Source organism: Schistocerca piceifrons, chromosome 6 (assembly GCF_021461385.2).
Source record: "Schistocerca piceifrons isolate TAMUIC-IGC-003096 chromosome 6, iqSchPice1.1, whole genome shotgun sequence".
Lineage (NCBI taxonomy): Eukaryota > Metazoa > Arthropoda > Insecta > Orthoptera > Acrididae > Schistocerca > Schistocerca piceifrons.
Window position 1 is genome coordinate 333,831,763 of NC_060143.1, and position 26,631 is coordinate 333,858,393.

At 39.2% G+C, this 26,631-nt stretch overlaps 1 protein-coding gene across 1 annotated transcript in view; it reads right to left on the minus strand.

Annotated features, from left to right (window-relative positions):
- The window catches only part of LOC124802675 (protein bark beetle), a 193,596-nt gene that overhangs the window by 72,784 nt on the left and 94,181 nt on the right, over positions 1 to 26,631 (minus strand). Inside the window, exons 17-22 of the mRNA XM_047263603.1 lie at positions 25,191 to 25,421; positions 24,444 to 24,644; positions 23,372 to 23,603; positions 11,533 to 11,774; positions 4,845 to 5,010; positions 998 to 1,235 (exon numbers count right to left, since the gene is read on the minus strand). Of these exons, the coding sequence (XP_047119559.1) occupies positions 998 to 1,235; positions 4,845 to 5,010; positions 11,533 to 11,774; positions 23,372 to 23,603; positions 24,444 to 24,644; positions 25,191 to 25,421 (1,310 nt within the window). The remainder of the gene's footprint in view (positions 1 to 997; positions 1,236 to 4,844; positions 5,011 to 11,532; positions 11,775 to 23,371; positions 23,604 to 24,443; positions 24,645 to 25,190; positions 25,422 to 26,631) is intronic.

Here is a 26,631-nt window from a genome sequence, read left to right on the forward strand (position 1 = left end):
CTGCTATTTCCCCACAGTGTATTCAAAACATTTTCTTGATATATGGTACTACAGTCATAAAAAATTGTTTAAAGGAAACCACTGTTTGCATCTGAGTGTAAATTTTTTATTGTAATGTATTGTCTACAGATTTCGGCACTCATGCCATTTTCATGTGAGTCTTATGTATGCACAGGTGTCTGACATGACTGTTCAAGGGCACAGTATGCTGGATATGATTCGACTGGTGCGGGCCTCTAGACTTGCAACTTTGATGAAAGAAATATACACTGAGAATAGGAATGGGGGGTCCACCAATCGCCTATCTGCCTGCATGAATGGCCACTGCCAAACTGTGACAAAGAGCAGAGTTGACCACACAAAGGCTGAACACAATGCTGAGCAGAAAGCATTCAACTTCAATGGTTTCTTCAGAACCTGGGCCATCTGGATATTCTCCCTCCCAACTGCAGCTTCTCTGAATTATGTAGATGAGAACTGTATTTACAACACATTTTTCAACCCCACAATTGTCTTCAATCTTCAGTAGGCCCTGTTCCACAGCCACACCAATCCACATGGCTCCCATCTCCCTCATACTCTCCTCATTTTCCTTCTTCCTCTGTTGTATCTCCACCTTCAAGTCCATTCCTCCAGTCCTTGTGTGCAACATACACCAGCTGCCTGCACCAGAGTGAGCTCACTGTCCCACATTTCTATCCAAACCCCTTTCTGGCTCTTTTTGCCATTTGCCATACATCCCTCTCTCCATCCCTCCGACTTTCAACCCATCTCCTTTCTCTTTGTATCAAACCTACTTGACTCAACCCTACATTCCTATTGAACAACAGCACCAGTATAATTTCATTAGCTGTAACCGTGTAGACAAGTGTGTGTGTGTGTGTGTGTGTGTCTTCTGTATCGGTTAGCTCTGTTGGAGAACACTGCCTCAAGCTGTCTTCATATGAAGTTATCAACTTCTGCTTCCTCTCTATTTCGTTCAATGTGTCTTGCTCACCTTGCATATTTGCTTCCCCTGTGCAATTATTTGGCAATGTGCACAGGCGAACTGTAGGCTGACCTTGTACCAGCACAGAAGCCATCTGAGTTTTCACGTCTGAAGAAGTCTGATGTGTCAGAGGACGCAGTATAACTTCTTGACCTGGTCTACCATTTGCCTTAAGTGAGCCCAGAACCAGTATCCCCACATTTGGTGCAAATTCAATCACCACACCTGGAGATAGTGACAGGGTTACCTGTGGACAAACAAGGTATTTAAAGGAAAGATACTAACAGAAACAGCTTCATTATGAAATCCTTTACACAGTGTGGAAACATTTCACTACTGTCACAATGTGTGTGGGTGATTACAATTATATTTTAAAAAAAATAGTTTTCCATCTTTTCGCACAAATGCATATCACACTTGAACATAATTGATGGTAATTATACTTCTTTATATATCTGATAACATTAAATGTTTTCTACTGAGACACCATAACACACAAACCAATGTGAGTAAATGCAAGATATTCGCAAAAGACTGGAAAAGCAAAAGTAACAGGGAATTGGAAGGTTGTATGTCTACTAATGGACTTATATGTTTTAGCAACAGATAAAGAAAGAGATAACAGTAATTAAGCTTCTACATGAGAGGAGAGTGAAGAGATGTGCAAATGAACAAAATTTACACAAAAAAATGCTCAGCAAAATGGAACTACCCATTTAACAGTTTTTTTGCTCTTGTTCCTTCCTTCTAAATCCACATAGTCGTCTTTGTCCCTTGTTGCTGCAGCCTGATTGGAGTGAGTAAAGACCTTGGGTACGTGGATGATGAGAACACATTTGGGATATAATGTAGAAAAACAGAGGAACAGGTCAGGAATGGTTTAGAAAAAATTCTGGTAGTGTAGTTCATGTAGATGTATGAAAGGGAGGCATCTGATCATACAGTCATACAAGAATGCCATATTGTGCTACATGAAACATATACAGAATTGTTTGGTACTTTATGAAATTAAAGGAAGCTACATAATACTTGTCATTTTTTTGCGTAAAATAAGGCAAAGGAAACCACTCACCTGTAGCAGATCAATCTGCGGATCACAGTAACGTATAAGTAGCATTCGCACCCACTTTCGAGCACTAGCTCTTCTTCTAGCAATAGTAAACACATTCATACAGGCACCCAAACACACACACCTGTAAAATCCTGCCATGGCCACAGGAGTGCGCATTTGGGTGTGTGTGGTTATGTGAGTGAATGTGTGTACTATTGCTACAAAAAGAGCTACTGCTTGAAAGCTAGTGTGAATCCTGTTTTCTGTTGTGTTACTCTGCTCCGCGCATCGATCCACTATAGGTGAGTGGTTACCTTTTCCTCATTTTACATACTGCTTCATCCAGGAATTTCATAGCCCAAGGGTAGGCCATTTTTATTGCTGACTGGTACACGTAAGAGCACAATTCTCAATACCTGAAGAAGATGACTAGTTCAGTCATCAGAATATTGTGCATGAAATGGAAATAATAACTTGGCTGAACACCTGGGAACACAAGCAATGTAACTGGTTGGAGTCTATGCATTGACTACATGTAACAGCAAAATTGTCAGCACCTGAAGAAGACGTCTGAGCTGGCCATCAAAATACAGGGTGATTTAAAAAGATGGACACCACTTCAGTTGGCTATATTTCCTACACTATACACTGTACTTGAATTCTGCCAAGTATATTTGTATATTTGAAAGACGATATCGTAAAGTTTCAGATGCTACCACTGGAGCACTTCAGCACCATATTGTCTGCAGCATATACTGCATCAGTTGAAAGCAAGATGGCTACTACATAACACAGGATTTTTATATTCATATGTTCAGTAACAGCAAGTCTGTGACTGCAGTGCAATGAGAATTTTGCCATAAGTTGCACCACCAGTGAAAGAGAGCACTGGTTGTTGGAATAAACAATTTGATGAATCTGGCTCTATGTAATGGTAAAAGCCCAGGCCAACCATATGTATTGGAGTAACATGTGGAGCACATTCCAGTGAGCTTGGAACATAGCTTGTTCCTCAAATGAATGAAGGTTCAAGAGATTAAATTTTAGAGCAGGGTGAAACTCCATCCCATTGGCGTCTGAATGTTCGATGTTTCCTGAACGAATATGTACCTCAACAATGGATAAGTCTCACAGGGAATGGAGACTTAGTACTTCACTTCTGGCCACTGGTGCCTCCTGATCTCACACCCTGAAATTTTTTCTTATTGCTGTTTGTGAAAGATGGAGAATACATACTATCTATTCCCACAGATTTGAAAGACCTCAGAAAACATATCACAGCTGTGGTGATCTCTAAGACAGTCATCATCTAGTGTGGGATAAATTCAGCTACCTTCTGCATCAGGGGTTCCCAGACACTGGTACACGTACCACTGACAGTGCACAAGTACATTTCAGGTGATATGCGTACAAGTAAACAAAACATGAACTGATACAAGTAAATTTTTCTCTTACTTTATTCTTAAAGTAAAATGATAGTGAGAAATTTTTAAACTAAAATGATAGTGAGAAAACTGATTGATAAAGAATAGAATATATATAATGTTAAAGGAAACAGATTTGCTGCAGAATGTTTGTTCCGGATTGGATGCAGGTGTTCCGGATTGGATGCAGGACACAGGAAAATCTGAATGTACCCTCGTCACCCCCTCCCTTCACTAGCCATCACTTCCTTGGACGGGAATGATTAATCTTATTTTGATGTTGGCAATATTTTGATAAAGTCTTGTTGCTTATTTGAAAGTTTTTGTGCCACTTTGCAACTGCTGCCAGTGTAATAAGGTGTACCAATTTTTTGTTGTTATCGTCGCTTTGTTGGGTGTTACATTACAGTGACGAAGGGGCAAAAATTATTGCTCCCATATCATTCCTCACTCCTGCGGCAGTCATTGCTCAGCATTTTGCAGACCCCCCTCCCCTTCTCCTCCTCCCCCACCTCAGGATTCATTAAAAGGTGAACAAGCTATAGTGGTGTGACCAATTTTCTAAAAATATCAAGTGGTACACAATGGTAAAAAGTCTGGAAATCCCTGGTCTAGATGTTACTGGTGCAGCCCGAGGAGCCCACATTGAATATCCAAGAACTTCCATGTATGTGGAGCCAAATGTAATTTACAGAATTAAAACACAACATATAGTTCAGGAAATATAGGCAAGTTCAGCTGAGCACATCATTAACTTACATTTGTTCCTGGAGCTTTGCCATTTGAGTTAGTCAAAACCACATGTGAAAAAATAAAACAATCAAGGTAAACTATGAAAATATGATGACCAGGGCTATTTTAATATTCATGGTAACTTACATCTGAGAAGTGACTGAATAGTAGTTAGTAAGCACCTTAACTTTTGATACTGGCCAAAATATTGGTAAAAGAGTTACATGAGATATTTCAATCTAGTTTTAAAAGCCGGATAGCTTTTAGACTACGTGTAGAACGTGGCAGAAATATAACTGAGTTGGCTTTTTCTCTGGATGACAAACAGATGAATGTGGCACGAAAATTTCAAAGCTATTCCAGTCAGTGTAAGCAAATTTACTTCATTATTATTCAGTTTATGTAGAGAACTTATCATTTAATGTACTCTTATGAAGCTACAATATTTTTGGACAAATATAAATTCCACTAATCTTATGTGTTATAACCTGCACTTTGCTATAAATTTTGCTACAATCTTTCCTCTCTCTAAATAGATTGTATGTCCTCCTTGTCCTTTCACTTTCTGTACTAACCAGTGTATAGGTTTGAGTACCACATGTAACATAAACAATGAATAATCAATAAACAGGTATAACCTGTTACTGACCTGTGGTAAAATTGTGAGATCGGATCGTACAATGTATGGTTGTTCTCTGTAATTCAGTGTCATTGATTTATCTAGTCGACCATGCAGGTTGTCTGGGTCAACAGGAACTGGTGTTTCCCATGACACTGATACCGATGAGTCCAGTGAGTCTTCAGTAAGAAATGGTCTGAAAGAAAAAATCACAAAAACTGATATATAAATTAAGGTAATGTAGATGCAAACAATTTAAGAACCTTTAGATTGAAGGCTTTCATGGAGTATATCAAATATCACAAAACTTTTTGGATATTTGCAATGTCATTTCTTCAACTATCTTCTACTAATGTTTTGACAGTGATGCTGCTGAATGAGCTCAGGAACATCGCGTTATTTTTTCTGTTCCACATTTGGTAAGCCAATGAAAATCTGAGACTTCTGTGTGTGTAGGGGGGGCTGGTACCACATTGTTCCATTTAATAATTATTATGTGACATGCAAGAATATACAGATATTCTTCATATGGTTCAGATTCACTGATGACATCTTCATGGTCTGGACCAAGAATGAGCACACCCAGGACCTCCATACCTTCACCTTCGTTCACTTCATCTGGTCCTCCCCAGCCCAACAAGCCACCTTCCTCAATGTCAACCTCCAGCTCAAGGATTGCTATATCAGTAACTCCATCCACATTACGCCTACAAACGACCAACAATATCTCCTCTTTGATATGTGCCACCTATTCCACAGTAATAAGTACTTTCCATACAGCATAGCCACCTTTTGTTGTCACAACTGTAGTGATGATCAGTCCCTCTCCAAGGGCAGTGGTGTCACTAAGGCCTTCACAAACCAATTTTACCCTCCTGACAATGGTATTCTGCTGCCCATCCAACTTATGCAATATCATTATCTGATTTATTCCAGTAAGACCAGTACCACACATCCTCCCACTATCACCTATTCCAGTCCAATCACAGGCATCTCCTAGCCCATCTAAGGCACAGCTGCCTGTGAAAGCACCTGTGAGATCTATTAACTTAGCTCCAAACCACTGAATGGCATTTTATTGGGCATGACCAATAACAAGTTGTCTGTCCATTTGCATGGCCACTGCCAAACTGTGGCCAAGAGACAGATGGACCACCCAGTTGCTGAGCATGCCACTCAACGCAATGTGCTTGATTTCAATGACTACTTCACAGCCTATGTCATCTGAATTCCTCCCACCAACACCAGCTTTTCTGAACTGTTTGTGTTAACTCACGATGCAACACGTCTTTAGTTCCTGTAAACCCCTGGCCTCAATGTTCACTGGTCTCTGTCCTCTACCTGCCTCTATCCCATTCCCTGCTCCCACTCCAAACCCACAGTCCTTCATCCTTGCAGCACTCCTGCATAGCTCTTTCCCTTTCTCTAGCTCTCTCCTCACCATTTTCCATTTTGCCCCCCCCCCCCCCCCCTCCAACCTCTCCTGAGGTGCTGCACCTGGCAGCCCAGTATCCTATGGAGAGTAGATCCTCCAGACCTAACACCTCAGTAGAGTGTTTATATTTTGTGGCGTGCAATTGCAGCTGTAATTGTTATAAAGCTAAGTACTGACAAAGTTATTTGTGCACTGTTATACAGTTATTAAATTTAATGCTGTTTGTGGCAAAATAACGATTTAATAAACTTTTGGAAACGTTCGTTCACTATGTTTTTTAGAGTTGTCTGTGTATGGAAGTTGTTTAGTAAATTTTGTGCTTCAGTTTTCAGCTGATGTTTCTTATTGTTTCTATTGAAATATTTCAGTAAAATTTTCAGTCAGGGTTTTAACTTCGTTGAGTGTTGAATTTTTGGTTTTAGCTAATAATTTTTTGAAGTTTTGTTGGTATTGGTATTAGCTGTGGTGTAGTAGTATTAATACAGGTAGTTGCTTTCTTAGTACACAGAGAATTTTGAGACCACTATTGTTAGTTCTATAAATAGTTCTACTGGCATAACTGAACTTAGGCAACAAAGACATATAGTTTTTTTCCTGTGACTGTAAAATTTTACCATGAGTGAGCAGTGTGGGCTTCTGTAAAGAATTAATGTTAGTATTTTGCAGCTGTGACTTATTAAACTGATAGTTCGGTAATTTTCACATCTGTCAACACCTGCTTTCTTTTGTATTGGCATTATTATATTCTTCTTGAAGTCTGAGGGTATTTCACCTGTCTCATACATCTTGCTCACCAGATGGTTGAGTTTTGTCATGGATGGCTCTTCCGAGGCTATCACTACTTTTAATGGAATGGTGTCTACTCCCGGGGCCTTGTTGTGACTTAGGCCTTTCAGTGCTCTGTCAAATTATTCATGCAGTATCATCTACATCCTGTTCAATTTCTATAATATTGCTCTCAAGTACATCGTCCTTGTATAGACTCTCTATATACTCTCTCAAACTATCTGCTTTCCCTTCTTTGCTTGGGACTGGCTTTCCATCTGAGCTCTTGATATTCATACAGGTGGTTCTCTTTTCTCCAAAGGTCTCTTTAATTTTCCTGTAGGCAGTATCTACCTTACCCCTAGTGATATATGCCTCTACATCCTTGCATTTGTCCTCTAACCATCCCTGCTTAGCCATTTTGCACTTTCTGTTGATCTCATTTTTGAGACACTTGTATTCCCTTTTGCCTGCTTCATTTACTGCATTTTTATATTTTCTCCTTTCATCAATTAAATTCAATATCTCTTCTGTTACTCAAGGATTTCTACTAGCCCTCTCCTTTTTACACACTTGATCCTCTGCTGCCTTCACTATTTCATCTCCCAAAGCTACCCATTCTTCTACAGTATTTCTTTCCCCTGTTCTTGTCAATCATTCCCTAATGTTCTCCCAGAAACTCTCTAGAACCTCTGGTTCTTTCAGTTTATCCAGGTCCCACCTCCTTAAATTCCCACCTTTTTGCAGTTTCTTCAGTTTTAATCTACAATTCATAACCAATAAATTGTGGTCAGTGTCCACATTTGTCCCTGGAAATGCCTTACAATTTAAAACCTGGTTCCTAAATCTCTGTCTTACCATTATATAATGTATCTGAAACCATCCAGTGTCTCCAGGCCTCTCCCACATATACAACCTTCTTTCATGATTCTTAAACCAAGTGTTAGCAATGATTAGGTTATGCTCTGTGCAAAATTCTACCAGGCGGCTTCCTCTTTGCCCCCAAGTCCATATTCACCTACTACTTTTCTTTCTCATCCTTTTCCTACTATCGAATTCCAGTCCCCCGTGACCATTAAATTTTCGTCTCCCTTAACTATCTGAATAATTTCTTTTATTGCATCATACATTTCTTCAATCTCTTGATCATCTGCAGAGCTAGTTGGCATATAAACTTGTACGACTGTGGTAGGCATGGGCTTCGTGTCTATCTTGGCTACAATAATGCGTTCACTGCGCAGTTATAAGAGTCGAGGAGCACGAAAGGGAACAGTGGGTCGGAGGGAAGTGAGACTGGGTTGTAGCCTACCCCCAATGTTACTCAATCTATACACTGAGCAAACAGTAAAGGAACCAAAAGAAAAATTTGGAGTAGCAATTAAAATCCATGGAGAAGAAATAAAAACTTTGAGGTTTTCCAATGATGTAATTCTGTGAGAGACAGCAAAGGACCTGGAAGAGCAGTTGGCAGTTGAACAGAATGGACAGTGTCTTGAAAGGAGGCTATAAGATGAACATCAACAAAAGCAAAACGAGGATAATGGAATGTAGTCGAATTAAATTGGGTGATGTTGAGGGTATTATATTACAAAATGAGACACTTAAAGTAGTAAAGGAGTTTTGCTATTTGGGGAGCAAAATAACTGATGATGGTCGAAGTACAGAGGATATAAAATGTACACTGGCAATGGCAAGGAAAGCGTTTCTGAAGAAGAGAAATTTGTTATTATCGAGTATAGATTTAAGTGGCAGGAAGTCTTTTCTCAAAGTATTTGTATGGAGTGTAGCCATGTATGGATGTGAAATGTGGACGATGAATAGTTTAGACAAGAAGAGAATAGAACCTTTCAAAATGTGGTGCTACAGAAGAACGCTGAGAATTAGATGGGTAGATCATGCAACTAATGAGGAGGTACTGAACAGAACTGGGGAGAAGAGGAATTTATGGCCTAACTTGTCTAGAGGAAGGGATCAGTTGGTAGGATCAGTTGGTAGGACTAAGCAGATTCAGAAGAATGTAGGGTGCAGTAGTTACTTGGAAATGAAGAAGCTTGCAAAGGATAGAGTAGCATGGAGAGATGCATCAAACCAGTCTCTAGACTGAAGACCACAACAACATGCTGTTCATAGTATCTTATGCACATTCCTATTTTTTATTCATTATTAAACCAACTCCAGCATTACCCCTATTTGATTTTTTATTTATAACCCTGTATTCACTTGACCAGAAGTCTTGTTCCTCCTGCCACCAAACTTCACTAATTCTCACCATATCTAACTGTAATCTATCCATTTCACTTTTTAAATTTTCTAACCTACCTGTCCAATTAAGGGATCTGACATTCCATGCTCTGATCCGTAGAATGCCAATTTTCTTTCTTCTGATAATGATGTCCTCCTGAGTAGTCCGAAAGGAGGACTATTTTACCCTCAGAATATTTTACCAAAGAGAACGCCCTCATCATTTAACCATACTGTACGGCTGTGGTTTATCATTGCTTTCAGCTGTTCACAGTACCAGCACAGCAAGGCTGTTTTGGTTGATGTTACAAGGCCAGACCAGTCAATCATCCAGACTGTTGCCCCTGCAGCTACTGAAAAGGCTGCTGCCCCTCCCTCTTCAGAAACGACACGTTTGTCTGACCTCTGAACAAATACCCCTCCTTTGTGGTGGCACCTACAGTATGGCTATCTATTTCGCTCAGGCATGCAAGCCTCCCCACCAAAGGCAAGGTCCATTGTTCATGGGGGTAGGAAGCTCAAATGCATAGCAGCCTAATTGTTCTGTTGATCTGCGACTCAACGTCTGCTTTATAGGGTATGAGTAGTAATCTATTCTTTTCATGACGTTGTCAAATGACTTAATCATATTGTAATTAATGTTAAAAAGAGAAAAGAAACGCAAAAAAATCACAGTGAATGTGTATACTTACAAGAACAGAAACAAAAAAAAAAACAAAAAAAAGAATCACTGTGAATGCGTATATTGAGAAGAGTGTTCCTATTGTCAGTTTATTTTTTCTCATTTTATACACGTGTTACTCATTTTTAACTTCCATCTCTGCTTTTATCAACTTTTGAAAAATTTGGAAGCTTTCTCCTTCTGCTCTGATGTAAAAAATTCTAAAGTGTTCCAATAATAATTGTTTTCCTTTTTTTCCTTGTTTTATGAATGTGTTAGTTGTCCTTTCCACTATGTCTACATTTTATTTATTCTGCAAGCAAGGGTACACTCTCAACTATGTTGGTGATCTTTATACAATACAATTCTGTGATTTGTGAAACATACACACATCAATTGTTACAAATGGATTACTGCTTCAGAACAGGATAGTGTAGTGTTTCGAGAATTTCCGCAAAAATTCGAGAACCACTCAGCATTCTACCATCTCAAACACACAATATTTTAAATAGAAGTGTGAGAGAGTCTATTTACTGTGCATCACCTGTCTGTGTGTGCAGGTTTGTAGTTTATCGTGAGACGACTATAGACGAGGTGGTCGAACGGCACCGAGAAGTGTTTGGCGGTCGCGCAATAGAAGCCGTAGTGAAAGAACAAGGAGTGTTTATGTATTCTGTGCTGTTTTATAACTTTGACGACTGTAGTGGAAAAAAAGAACAGTTGAGATATTGTCAATTAATGCTCAGTTTGGACTTAGAAAGGATAAGATATGTATTCAGATTCATATTGAAAAAGGACATGGTTATCAAGCCAACCCTACCTTATGTGTAAACGGACTTTGTTTCTACATCTACGTTTACATCTACATACATATCCCGCAATCCACCATACGGTGCATGGCGGAGGGTACCTCGTACCACAACTAGCATCTTCTCTCCCTGTTACACTCCCAAACAGAATGAGGGAAAAATGACTGCCTATATGCCTCTGTACGAGCCCTAATCTCTCTTATCTTATCTTTGTGGTCTTTCTGTGAAATATAAGATGGCGGGAGTAAAACTGTACTGCAGTCAGCCTCAAATGCTGGTTCTCTAAATTTCCTCAGTATCGATTCACGAAAAGAACGCCTCCAGAGACTCCCACCCGAGTTCCTGAAGCATTTCCATAACACTTGCGTGATGATCAGACCTACCAGTAACAAATCTAGCAGCCCGCCTCTGATTCCTTCTATGTCCTCCCTCAATCCGACCTGATAGGGATCCCAAACGCTCAAGCAGTACTCAAGAATGTGAAGAGACTTACCTGATAGTGTTTGTTTATGTGGAGAATGAGTTTTGTAAAAGTTTGATGTTCAAATATACATAGTGAAGTTAGGCAAAAGAAACTGCGCACATCTGCTTATTTTTATAAGTAGAAAGAGTCTTGAGAAATTCCTGTTCCTAGTAGATATACTTCAGAGAGAAAGAGAAAAGGAGGTTGGATCAACTGAAATATTTCATGTATTTTGACTTGGCAGGACATTAAAAAAATTAAAAGGTGCAACATTAACACCTGGTATGAAGGATTATCACTAGTATATGATTACATGAAATTAAATATTACAAAGTATTACTTACAGAAAATGAGCAAGAGCATGGTTGTTCCAGTCATCAAAATCAAAGATCCGTTCTCGAATCTCAGTAGCATTTGTTGTTCCCCACCAATTCTCTGCCACATCCACTTCACTTTCCAGATGAGCAGTTTGCACTCCAGCAACCAGCTCAAAGTCCACTGTGTTGTCCCCAAGTAAATTCCGTCTCACTTGTACCTTCTGCACGCCACGAAATCCAATAGCAAATGATGGGTTGCTATCAGTGTTCTGTAAAAAAATAATGACATCCTTTCTATCACTGAAATTCTAACAGCTGTCTAGTTTCATACTGTCCTTTGACCCTTTAAAATTAATATTCATATCTCACAATTATAACAAAATGGAAAGTACTGCTTAATTCTTAAATTTCAAGCTTTTTGGTAGTCAAAGTTTCTATTATATGTCCAGAGACTGTCACTTCATGCAGACACAGGCTTTATGAATAAATCATAAATCTAATTTTATTGATGTTTTTGAAGTACATTCATTTTTTAGATATTTATTTTCAACCCTTTTCTGTAATTTCTATTCACATTGTGTGAAATGTGCACCTAATTTTAGTACTGTGTAACTGTTAGACCACCATATGCAAAGAGCTGATAACGCTGTTAACAGTATTGAATTTATTGTGAAGCTGCTCCTTTGCTTTGTCATTTTGTTCTCCCCCAATTACGGTGAGATTTTTGGGTTCTGCTGATGACAGAACAATGATGTCAAAAATTATCTGGGTCAGTACAAGAAAAAAATGGGAATGTGATTCACAATCTTCTGAACAAACGTTCAATATAAACATGCAAATACTGACAAATATTGTGGTAACTCAAGTCCAATATAAATGAGTAGTCTGATAATAATCACTGCAGGAAATTAATATGTGGTACTATCTCACAGTTGAAGACAACAGATGATCTAAAAATTTTTCATTTAATTCCAAGCTTCAAAATCAGTTCTTATGTTTGTTAATCAAACACCATGTCCCTATTTACTCTTCGCCATTATAAATGGTTGTGAGTTTCAGTATTAACATCCCCTTCTTCGTTAATCTTACTGACTGCAAATTCAACCTCTATTCTTTTAGATACTGCTGATGCTAACAATGCATATTTTTTAATAGGTATGTAAAGTATGTGTTACTTAATAGATGGATAACTGCCAAACAGATAATGAAGATTTGGACACCTATCATAATATATACCTCTGATGAAATTTGATACGTAAGTGAAAACCTCCAAGTTGTGCCTTGATACAGATTTCGTATCCAGTAGTAAGTCTCTCAATACCTGGTTGTGCCAGTTCTCAGGATCAGAGGGAGGCATGATCATGTTTAAATGAATCTCTGTGTTGCAATCAAAGAAATAGTTCAAAACGTTTTTAATGTCAAGAGCTGTAAGTACCAGCATTTCCATTTAAAGAAAACAGTCAAAATGTTATAAATTATGAGCATGAGAAATAGAGGCTATGGTTACCGTAAGTCCTGAGAAGGGATATAGGTGAGAAGCGGAAAGAAAATTAAGCTGCTTGAATAGTTTGTTACCTTAACATCAAGAAGAGAAAGGAAAAATGGATGATGAAGGGAAAAAAATAGTTAATTGTAAACAACAAAGCAGAACAATAAAACAATAAATTGAGTAACAACTAACAGACTGTACTACTGATTGCTGTAATATAGTCCAGTCCAACAACAAAGAGAAAAGAAAATCACAGTTTTTGAAGTAGTACACTTCAGTCTTTCCGAGGAGATTTGTTAAGTATATGGCACTCAGAACTGCTTCAAGATTACACACTGCAAATTCCATCAATACTCAATTGAGCTATCTGTTTGAGTGGTGACTGATGGTATGCAGAAACTACCAGGGTTCACACCAGAGTTGTCTCATTATGTAGGCTATATGAAGAAGTTGGGCAGAGATAAAGATGCTGCTACACGATGGTGGTAGTAATATTTTGAGAGATCTCTACTGGAGCTGAACTTAAGCTTCTGCACATGTAGAAGATCACTTCTACTTCCACCTGAAACCAAACCAAAATTGGCTGCTATGTGAATTCTGTACAATCCTATGTCGAGAACACCATTACAACTTTCTGTCATGCATCTGGTAGCAGTGCCTAGGTCCACACATAACTAGTTAGAAAAAATCCATTGTTGTTTTGCCAATCTAATAGAAGAATATATTAGAGAGTGTAATTTAAAAAGTCTGGAAGATGGAGCTGCCTTTCCAAAATGAATTAATTTAATAATAAAATTGTTTCACTCTTTATAATTAGAAATTTTACACACTTTAGTACATTTTTTTGCCCAAATTTCAGTTTCTAGGACACAGTTTTCAAGTATTAGGCGCATGTACTTAAGCCGCAAAAACAAGTTTTATTGCAATTACAGCAGCAAGACACAGCAACATACACATAAGAAAAAAAATATGCGTTGCCTTGGTTCCGAGAGTTCTGGAACCTGTACAGAAAATTAGAATAGAGATCAACATAAACATCATTTCAACCCTTTTTATTTCTCATTAAGACCACACATTGCATGTTGTACGACCATACAACAAGATCTTCAGAGGTAGTGGTCCAGATTGCTGTACATCTATACCCCGTAGCACGTCCTCTTGCATTGATGCATGCCTGTTTTCATCATGGCATACTATTCCTAAATTCATCAAGGTACTGTTGGTCCAGATTGTCCCACTCCTCAATGGCAATTTGGTGTAGATCCCTCAGAGTAGTTGGTGGGTCATGTCGTCTATAAACAGCCCTTTTCAATCTATCCCAGGCCTGTTTGATAGGGTTCATGTCCGGAGAACATGCTGGCCACTCAAGTCGAGCGATGTCATTATCCTGAAGAAAGTAATTCACAAGATGTGCAAGATGGGGACACGAATTGCCGTCCATGAAGATGAATGCCTCGCCAATATGCTGCCAATATGGTTGTACTATCGGTCGAAGGATGGCATTCACGTGTCGTACAGCCGTTATGGTGCCTTCCATGACCACCAACGGTGTATGTCGGCCCCACATAATGCCACCCCAAAACAGGTGGGAACCTCCACCTTGCTGCACTTTCGACAGTGTGTCTAAGGCATTCAGCCTAATTGTGTTGCCTCCAAACACGTCTCTGATGATTGTCTGGTTGAAGGCATATGTGACACTCATTGGTGAAGAGAACGTGATGCCAATCCTGAGCAATCCATTCGGCATGTTTTAGGGCCCATCTGTATCGTGCTGCCTGGTGTCGTGGTTGCAAAGATGGACCTCGCCATGGACATCGGGAGTGAAGTTGCGCATCATGCAGCATATTGCGCACAGTTTGAGTCATAACACAACATCCTGTGGCTGCACTAAAAGCATTATTCAACATGGTGGCATTGCAGTCAGGGTTTCTCCGAGCCATAATCCATAGGTAGCGGTCATCCACTGCAATAGTAGCCCTTGGGTGGCCTGAACGAGGTGTGTCATCGACAATTCTTGTCTCTCTGTATCTTCTCCACATCCGAACAACATCAATTTGGTTCACTCCAAGATGCCCGGACACTTCACTTGTTGTGAGCCCTTCCGGACACAAAGTAACAATCCAGACACAATCGATCCCTGGTATTGACCGTCTAGGCATGGTTGAACTGCAGACAACATGAGCCATGTACCTCCTTCCTGGTGGATGACTGGAACTGATCAGCTGTCGGACCCCCTCCATCTAATAGGTGCTGCTCATGCATGGTAGTTTACATCTTTAGGCGAGTTTAGTGACATCTCCGACCAGTCAAAGGGACTGTGTCTGTGATACAATATCCACAGTGAACACCTATCTTCAGATGTGTGTGTGTGTGTGTGTGTGTGTGTGTGTGTGTGTGTGTATGTGTGTGTCTATATATATGGCTGACAAAAACGCGAAGCACACAGAAGACATGGCCAGGTGTCATTGTAACTTCTTACCCACAATTGGCAGGTATGTAAACGATTAAAGTTGCAATTCTCTGTGACAGGCAGAACAGCCACCAGAGTGCATTAGTATTGTTTGTGTTCAGTTCTGTTACCAGACCTGGTATGGTATATAGTGGGAGTGAAGAGTGTCGGATGTTGAGTGATCACCGACCGCAAAGGACACAGAGATGCCAGTGTTTACTTGTATGAGACAGAGTTATCAGAAAGTGACACAAGTTTGAAAGAAGTCTCATTGTGGGTCTCCACTTGGCTAACTATTCAAATTATCCAGATTTGTGGGACATTCTGTTGTGACAGCACCTTGAAGTTGAATTGCATGGGGACGTGAGGACAGGCATACTTGTCACCAAGGTTCAGGTCAACCATGTCTGACCACCACAAAGGAGAATCGCCATATTGCGCACCAAGCACACTGTAACCCCTTCACGGCCAAGCTTTCCGTATGAGGACAAGTACTGGACTGCCTGCAATATTCATGTCATCCCCCACCAAAGGTCAGAGACTAGTAGAGGCTGGACCTGGGAACTGCAGTCCCATGAGCAGGCTGCTCTTAACACTACAACACAAACGACTATGTCCAGAGTGGTGCCATGACCAGGAAGCATGGATTGCTGATGAATGGCATCGCACTGTGTTCAGCGATGAAGTGTGTTTGTGCACTACCTCAGATGACAATTGCCAGTAAATATGGCAGCGTCCTGGGGAGAGGCCCCATTCTTCTGTCTGGAGAGATACAGCTGTGTTACTCCGGGTGTCATTGTGTGGGGAGCCATTGGGTATGGCTTCAGGTCACAGCTGGTATCATTGAGGGAAATCTGACAGCACAAAGAAGGTCATAAACATCCTGTGTCCTCATGACAGTATCATGGTGCCGTTTTTCAACAGGACAATGCTCATCTGCATATGGCAAATACCTCTATGAAGTGTCTGCATGGTGCTGAGGTAGTCCTGTGGACAACTGGATTCCCAGGAGTCTTGAGAGTGCTGCTGGATCAAACAATGAAACTGGAGCAGAGCAACACAGTGCTGCAAGAAGTAAGGTGGACTGGAAGCGAAGGCATAGAAAAGAGAGAAGTTAACATATTTTACAGCTACAGTGGGAGGAAGCACGAGTTTGGCACAGGTTTCATGGTACATCACCAACAAAAACATTTAGTAATCAGGTTTAGACCTAGTAGTCCAGACCTGGCCAAACAGCACTCTGGAAGTGAAAGTTTTCTAGCTGCGCTCCTGGCTAGTGCTCTGAGAGTAGTGGTGAATTTGTACTAAGGGGTGAGGAGCAGATACAGCTGGACATCACTAAAACAACACAGTTGGCTGGTTACAGTTCACTAACAAGACCAATTATGTTAAATTAGATTGAGATCTACATTAAGAATACCATTGTGTCTGTACACTTATCCAGAAAAAGAAAAAGTGGAGAGACCACATCATTCAACACTGAATGGTAGTTTGAAGGCTTAATACGTCACTGCACTGTTATACTTTCATTAGAACATCCTTACAACACCAGCCACACAGATGATATAATGCACTTGCCTTTCGATGAATGATAGTGAATGCTGGCTGAACTTAATGCAAGGGGAATATCATTTGGTAACAGATATCATGGACAAGATTGATGCTACTAAATAAAAATGAAATGAAAAAAATCAGCTTCAAGTTCATGACATGGAACATTTATGGAACACGAGGCAGTCATTTATGGACAAGACATGACTGACTGTGTTTCAATAACTGAAACATTTAATTATGAGTTCTCAGGAGCTTCTAAGAATTTTAACATTGAAGAACGATTCTGATTTACTTGTCAGACCATTCTTGCTTTTGGTTGCTGAAGTACCTCCATATTATCTCCAGTTTTAGCTGGTAGACATACAGTGTAGCACTTGGCTCAATGATCAGTTTGTACAATCTATATATTTACAAGGCTCTTATAAAATATTACCCCAAGAGTAATATTCTTGACTGCACAGACAAGCCACTATAGTCATTTCATGTTTTGTTCAATGTATGTGTGCAAATAGGTATTTTCTGTTGTGAAACTGACAAGATCCTGCCAATCTTCAGATCTGGAAGATTTTAATATGCATAAGTCCACATGTTTGCCTGTATAATACACCATAGTTCTACCAATGTACTTATTGCATTAAGAAGTAAAGTTGCTGATTTAGTAGAAAAATAAAATGTTGAAAATAAACTCTAGTGATAAAATGCTGCTTACAAAATACGCTGCAACATTTGCCCCTTAAAAGTAGTTCGATTACACTGCAAATACATCTTCCTAAGTTTCCTGCATCTGCAACCTTCAGCATATAACTGACACACACACACATGTGCATGGAATAGTGAGGTGGTTGAAGTGCTGAGCAGACTCTGCTGCACTTGCAGAGTGCGAGCGCACTCTGGGAGTGCAAATCTTGGCCAAGTCTGTATTATTCTGAAATTATCAACACTCAGGATAAAGGAAAAATTCTTTAATTATTCTATAATTAATGCCCATGTATCAATGGAAGAATCTGAGGAAGGAGAAAAGAAGTAATCCATGAACTTTCAGAAAGAACTTACCATGGTTGTCCAGAACACAAGATTAAAATAATAGCTGGTGGCCCAAATGCTAGAATGGGGAAAGAACAGTTCTTTAGACCAACAATTGGATTTCACAGTAAATCATGAGCAATGATTATGCAATATGACTTACATAATTTGCAGCACCTATAAATATGGTGGTGGGTTCAACACTGTTCCCAAATAAAGTCATACACAGAGAAACATGGACATCACAAGCCGGAAACTTAAAAAATGAAATTGACAGTATTTTGAGAGGGATAGACTGCTACTCACCATACAGCAGAGATTTTGAGTTGCAGACGGGCACAGCAAAAAGACTACTGAACATGTAAACTGCCAGCCAGAAGGCTTTCTTCTTATACAGATTCTCTCTCTTTCTCTCTCTCCCTCTCTCTCTCACACACACATACACATACACGAAAGCAGGTCACACACATAACCTGTCAGGGACGGGGGCAGTAAGGGGTGTGGAGGGGGGAGAGCAAGCTGATAGATGCAAGGCACAAATCAGAACTACTGGATGTGTGGAGCCTTAGAGATACATACAGGGTTATTACAAATGATTGAAGCGGTTTCACAGCTCTACAATAACTTTATTATTTGAGATATTTTCACAATGCTTTGCACACACATACAAAAACTCAAAAAGTTTTTTTAGGCATTCACAAATGTTCGATATGTGCCCCTTTAGTGATTCGGCAGATATAAAGCTGATAATCAAGTTCCTCCCACACTCGGCGCAGCATGTCCCCATCAATGAGTTCGAAAGCATCGTTGATGGGAGCTCGCAGTTCTGGCACGTTTCTTGGTGGAGGAGGTTTAAACACTGAATCTTTCACATAACCCCACAGAAAGAAATCGCATGGGGTTAAGTTGGGAGGGCGTGGAGGCCATGATATGAATTGCTGATCATGATCTCCACCACGACCGATCCATCGGTTTTCCAATCTCCTGTTTAAGAAATGCTGAACATCATGATGGAAGTGCGGTGGAGCACCATCCTGTTGAAAGATGAAGTCGGCGCTGTCGGTCTCCAGTTGTGGCATGAGCCAATTTTCCAGTATGTCCAGATACACGTGTCCTGTAACGTTTTTTTCGCAGAAGAAAAAGGGGCCGTAAACTTTATCCCGTGAGACTGCACAAAACACGTTAACTTTTGGTGAATTGCGAATTTGCTGCACGAATGCGTGAGGATTCTCTACTGCCCAGATTCGCACATTGTGTCTGTTCACTTCGCCATTAAGAAAAAATGTTGCTTCATCACTGAATACAAGTTTCGCAATGAACGCATCCTCTTCCATGAGCTGTTGCAACTGCGCCGAAAATTCAAAGCGTTTGACCTTGTCATCGGGTGTCAAGGCTTGTAGCAATTGTAAACGGTAAGGATTCTGCTTTAGCCTTTTCCATAAGATTTTCCAAACCGTCGGCTGTGGTACGTTTTGCTCCCTGCTTGCTTTATTCGTCAACTTCCGTGGGCTACGCGTGAAACTTGCCCGCACGCGTTCAACCGTTTCTTCACTCACTGCAGGCCGACCCATTGATTTCCCCTTACAGAGGCATCCAAAAGCTTTAAACTGCGCATACCATCGCTGAATGGAGTTAGCAGTTGGTGGATCTTCGTTGAACTTTGTCCTGAAGTGTCGTTGCACTGTTATGACTGACTGATGTGAGTGCATTTCAAGCACGACATACGCTTTCTCGGCTCCTGTCACCATTTTGTCTCACTGTGCTCTCGAGCGCTCTGGCAGCAGAAACCTGAAGTGCGGCTTCAGCCAAACAAAACTTTATGAGTTTTTCTACGTATCTGTAGTGTGTCGTGACCATATGTCAATGAATGGAGCTACAGTGAATTTATGAAATCGCTTCAATCATTTGAAATAGCCCTGTATATCAATCACTTTCTCATCTAGGCATAAATGAGGGCTAGGATCTCCAACAAAGTGCAAGGAACACAACCCAGTAGTCCTAAATATGATATAGCAGCTTTAGAATCAGCTGAAATTACAGAACAGTATGAGCAAAGGATAACACAGTGACATCAGGAAATGAAACAAAGTTAAGTAAGGCACATGAGATCTCCATGGTTTGACCCTGAGTGCAAAATTGAAATGGAAGAAGAGAATAAGGCATATAAAAGGAGACATCAATCACAATGTACAAGAAGGATGGTATAAGATTATATATTAAAAAAATAAAACAAAAAACAGTGGATTGAGAAGAGGACCCACCCAAGAAGCAAGATACAGTGGATGAGAGCAAACATTGAAGAATGGAGCTTTTGAGGAATAAGGATAAGGTAAGGAAATATTACAGAGAAGTAAATGCACCACAGAAACACTTTGGTGGTGAACAAATCTGATAAAAGATGAAACAGAAAAAATTGCAAGTGAGGAGAATGAGATATGTGAAAGATAGTGCCAACACTTTGACAAACTCCTCAATCCCACAATAATAACATCAAGACATCTAACAGACGTACATGGAGAAAATTACTCTGGGAGTATAGATCCACCAAATTATAGTACGAAGGTCCTAGTAGAATGTAAACATTTCAGGAGTAAAGGAGACCACTCACTGAAAAATAGAAGCACTGAGTTGACTTTTATATGTACACAATCTGAAAAATGAAGGCAATGTATCTCCCATTAACACCACCTGTCTGCTACCCCCTTGTATTTCTGTAAGCTTTTGAGCCTGTTGTCAGCAGACACCCTCCTTAGGCATAGATTTCAGTGAAACTGCCACTGACTTGTACAAGTTCTAATTTTGATTAGTGAGTATGCAATTTTTTAAACTTTTTTTACTTAAAGTAGTAAAGGAGTTTTGCTATTTGGGGAGCAAAATAACTGATGATGGTCGAAGTAGAGAGGATATAAAATGTAGACTGGCAATGGCAAGGAAAGCGTTTCTGAAGAAGAGAAATTTGTTAACATCGAGTATAGATTTAAGTGTCAGGAAGTCCTTTCTGAAAGTATTTGTACGGAGTGTAGCCATGTATGGAAGTGAAACATGGACGATAAATAGTTTGGACAAGAAGAGAATAGAAGCTTTCGAAATGTGGTGCTACAGAAGAATGCTGAAGATTAGATGGGTAGATCACATAACTAATGAGGAAGTATTGAATAGGATCGGGGAGAAGAGAAGTTTGTGGCACAATTTGACCAGAAGAAGGGATCGGTTGGTAGGACATGTTCTGAGGCATCAAGGGATCACCAATTTAGTATTGGAGTGCAGCGTGGAGGGTAAAAATCGTAGAGGGAGACCAAGAGATGAATACACTAAGCAGGTTCAGAAGGATGTAGGTTGCAGTAGGTACTGGGCGATGAAAAAGCTTGCACAGGATAGAGTAGCATGGAGAGCTGCATCAAACCAGTCTCAGGACTGAAGACCACAACAACAACAACAATATTTATCTTTTGTCACCTGGTAATGTATAACTAATAACTCTTCCTTCACTTTTGATGGCTGAAACTGAAACACTGTTAAGAGTTAAAGATATATATTAACTCTGTAAGTGGACATGATAGACATATCCATTCATAGTCCAATTTTTCTCAGTGGATTTGACGGATATATTCGTCAGCAGCATTCCGTGGCTTGTAGCTAATGGGAATGATGAATTTCAGGCCAACAGGTGTTACAGTGCTATTAGTTCGTGCTTCCTCTAACTGTTGGTATCCCTTATCAGCCAAAATAACGTATTCTTGGAGAGTTATAACATCTGTCCCATGAGTGCATTTTTTGCGTCAAGTGACAGTAAATCATGATTTTTGTGCTGTTAGCTTTGAGTTTACAAGTTGGTTACCTTTCGTAATGGTAAAAAGAAGCCATTTGTGGGTATCAGAAATAGAACAGCTGCCTTTAGCTAGTAACAATAACTATTAACGGCTCTGATACTTGGCAAAACACAGATGGTGAAAAAAATTACAGTTATATGCATTCATTCAGAAGCATGTGAGAATGATGCAGCACTGTAACAGATGCTTTTGCATGTCAGTTCAGCCCACTAGCACTTTTTGTTTACTGGTAAGAATGGCATAAATGAATAGTTTTCAATGTTGTGTAGAGGACTGTTTTTGCAAAACAATAGCTAACCAAACAAACTTATATGCACATTAGTACACAGCTTCTCATCCCAATTTAGCAGCAATATCTGGGGTTCACTGCTGGCAAGGCACAACAAGTGATGAGGTGAAAATACTGACTGGAATATTCATTCTTCAGGGAATTTTGCACAAGTGAGAACACAAACTGTACTTTTCCAAGAGCAAATCACTTGATACACACACTGTTTAAGAAATTTACAAATTAAAGAACATTACATATTTTGTCACAATTTCTCCATTTTGTAGATAATAAATCATATGATCCCTTAGATACCATGAACAGAAACCTATTCGAAGCTCAGCAGATTACGGAAGTGCAGTCACAAAGGGACATTACTGTTGATGATTTTCTGTTGCTCTAGAAACTTCATCTTGGATGAAAGGAGTTCCTTGACTTCATACAAAAGAAAAAACTGAAGAGCAAATATGCCACAGTGTGGAGAAACAAGCAGAGGTCAATGAAATGGAAGGACAAGTGAGGTGTTGTGATAGTCAGCATATACATTTCAGGAAGTACATCCAGAGAATGGCATCATACAAAAGCCAAGTGTTCTCATAACCTACAAGATGAATGCAGGAGGCCTGGATAAGAGTGATACCCAATTGCAATGCTACCAAATGGTAAGGAGCAGAATGCAAAAACATTATCAGAAGATTTTCCCCATTTATTAGACATTACATGCTTCAGAGCACACTTTCTTTACAGAAAACGTGGCAGCAAAAAAAGTAATTAGTAGTCATGATTAGTCTCTGGCAATAACTACGGGAAAAATAAAATTTCATTTTCTTCTGTAATACATTCTATTCTATCCCAAGCTAATTTAGTTTTGGTCTAAAAACTAAAATCAACAGAAAAATGTTTTAATGAGTGAGCAAGGCATGTGGCGCAACTGCATCAGCCAGAGCTAGGGGAAATAATCCACTGATAAAGAGTGCGCATAAAAAATACCCACTTAAGGGTTAAGCAATCCAGACAGCTTTAATCACAAAAATTTACATTTATGCTGCAATAACCAGCGGCAAATATATTTCCAAATGTGTAAGCTATGTTTCATAGTCATGTGTTGTGACAAGTACGCTAATCCAACTTTGGTCTCATTCAAGTAATTAACTGTGTAGGCAACTGATGTGCTAAAAAGACAGTAATGGATTAGTACAAGAAATGAAAACAAATTATGTAATTTGCTTGTAAGTAGATGCAGTTCAAATAACCTGCTGCGGTGGTGCTGTATTTCGTCGAACTTCATTGAATATAAAGAATGCTGGAACAGTGCCCAAAATCTCTGACTGGCTATTAGCTCCAAATTCTACCAGATAATGGCAGCGATTTCCCTCAATCAGGTTACGATTCAGCAGCATAAGTTTTTCCATTCCTCTAACTGACAGGAGGCCTTCACTTGCATGACATACATTTTCACGGAACATGTTCTTGGATACATTCAGCCTGAAAACACAATTAAAACCAAAGTACACGTCTGTTGCTTACCAAAACATATCTACATCATACCAGTTAAAAGCAAAAAATTCTGTTCATAATTTTTTGTTGCTTCTTATATCATTTATTACAATTCACCTTATAATCTAAAAGTTTCAAAAGGATGTACCGTTTACAGTTTAAGACTCAAAAGAGGAAATAAGGAGTTATAATTACCCTACACATCACTAGAGATTTGAGCACAATGTAAATATGACCACGAAATTTTGGTAAGTAAAGCTAATTCAGTGTAGATTCAGGTTTGTAAAGGAAGACTTATCCGTGTAATAGATAACTTTATCACAGGCTCCCAGCACCTGAAGGACATGTGACACAATTAGACTCTTAGGCAGTTAGGAATGGATACTGTCAGAGACCCATGAGAAGTGACATCATAATCATATGACACTACAGGCAATTTAATGACAAAATGTTCTAGTATGTATGATGAGGAACATACTGTCTCATTGTCCTTAGCTGTGCCAGAAGTAATGATGAGGTTGAAACTTCAGAAACTTTTCCATTGTCCATGCACAAGTCTCCAGAGCCCTTGGTGCATAAAACTATCATCTCCGGTAAAAGGTAAACATTACATGAATGTGCAAACATTAGTGATACAGTAAGAGATTATAGCAATAATAAGAGATTATAGCAATAATAAACAATGAAAGACACATCAGTTACCATTGATGTATATATTTTAACTTTTCATCTATTTGATTTACGTTCAGGGACTAAAGGTTTAAGATTTAACTTCATTCTATACTCCAAAAAACTTAACCAGGATGAGGGGAAGAAAAAACTTCTTACCTGGCAAAATGACCTCCAATTTCAACAGCAAAATTAAAGTTGTTTCGCCACGTATTGTTCATCAACACAACAGAATGTGTGAAGTTTTCATTGTATTGCCAAACATATGGCAGCTCAATAACAAAACCACCAGCTTTATTGCGTTCTACTGAACTGTCCTTCACTTGCCAGTGGAATAAATTTGCCGAGCCTCTTAGGTCTCTGAAATAAAATCAGCACACAGTTAACTGCTGAAGCTATTATTATTTCTTACCGTTAAGAAAAGTGCTGCACTTCCTAATACACCACATTAGTAGAATTACACTGTGTTTAAGTAACAGTGATCTAGAAAAAACATTAACCAATACTACAGAGACTCAAAAGTAATGTACTGAACATCTAACAAATTACAGGCTATTGGTATTTTCTCCATGAGATATAATAAAAAAACACTGCATGAATTTCCTATCAAATCTCCACCCACTTTAGGCTTTTTATCATTTCCTGAAATCACTTCTGTCATATGTCACTTAGGCTCCCGAAAAGGGTCACAGTTGATTTTTTTCTTCATTCTTGACAAGCTGGTGTTCCATCTCTAATAATGTCATCGGGCTATGACACACAAACCTATCTTTCTTCACTTTAGGTACGATTTTTTCAGAAACTAATGTTCAATATCACGAACAAGAACACAATCAAAAAAGGTTAAATACAAATCACATTGTCTTGTTGGCCATAAAAAGATATGCTTAATATTAAATTACATACTTGCCGTGCTGGTGTATTCCTGCTCCATTATCAGTCAACAGTGTTGAATCAATGGTGATGTTGACTTCTGCCAAAGGTGCTGTATCTGTTTGCTCAGCAGTGCTATTCCTCAAGAACCTTGGAGAATCAACCAAAACAGCTTCACGTTTATTGAAAGTCACCTCACTTGACATAACTTCCATGGTTTCATTTCCTGTGCGTAAGTACAGTTCTCCCACATCACCTACAAGTCTGAAAAATATCATTATGTATAAGTTGCTTGCAATTTAGGCAAAACTGCATATAACATTACCCCCATACATTTCCACCTCTCACTGCAATGACAATAATGTATGTCTGCTCTAGAGTGCTACTGTGCTGGAATGTTGCTTTGGATCACTGTGTTGTGGTGTCAACTTTTTGTGCAGAAATGCATAACACAGCTTTCTTTCAATTTGTCTACTAGATGAAATAAATGTAAAATTAATATTATGTGAAACAGCAGAGGAGGTTTGAACACCAGATCCATAACTAGAGCAAGGTTTACAAATAAACAAACAGAAGTATGCTGTGGCACTACATTGGAACATTTGTAAATACAATTCTCACCAGGAGGGAAAAGCTTACAGGAATAGGAGACATATGGGAGAAAGTAACAACTGAAGGAATAAACAGTAATACAAGGAACAATGCTTTCATCTCATTGAGGTTTGTTCCAGTCATCCAAGCGCACTGACAAATATGCCTTTTTCTGCTGTCCCCATAATGTTAGGTTGGATTTTCTTTTTCTAAAAAATTTAAGATAATTTAATTTATATGACACGATTAAATAACAGCTGGATATGTGAAGAATGTGAGAAATTTAAGTCAACTGGTGCGTAATATGGCTGGAGCCAGTTGCTGGCGTGTAAACATCATTGCAAAAAAAATAACTGTGAAGACATGTTTTTGTTTCTGTTTTTGTGTTCAGTGTACCAGAAGTTGATGAAACACTCTCATATTGTGTAATTTATAGTGCATAAATCATCCAAACTGAAAGATGATGTAAATTAATTTGTATTAAATATTTCTGATCAGAGGTTACAGTCTGCCTCCTAACCTAACTGGTATATCCATAAAAACCTTATTTGAAAGGATTGTATACTGCACAAAATAATGTACCATATCAATAACATATGGATGTCTGAAGATAGCAGCATGCTGGCAAAACAAGCTGCGCTAAACTATTATTGGAAATAAAAAAGTTGTTAAAACAGGAAATATTCTATAGCTAGTAAATTTTTTAAGACGGTTACAGAATTCAACCAATTTCATAGGGATAATTTTAAGTGTCACAGCCAGTGTTCACCGTTTCACCTCATGTCGCAGAATACTGTAAACATCCAATTCTCCACTGACACAATCTGCCCGAATTTAGTCTTGCACAAGAGTAGACTGATGCCAATTTATTGACTTCTGCATG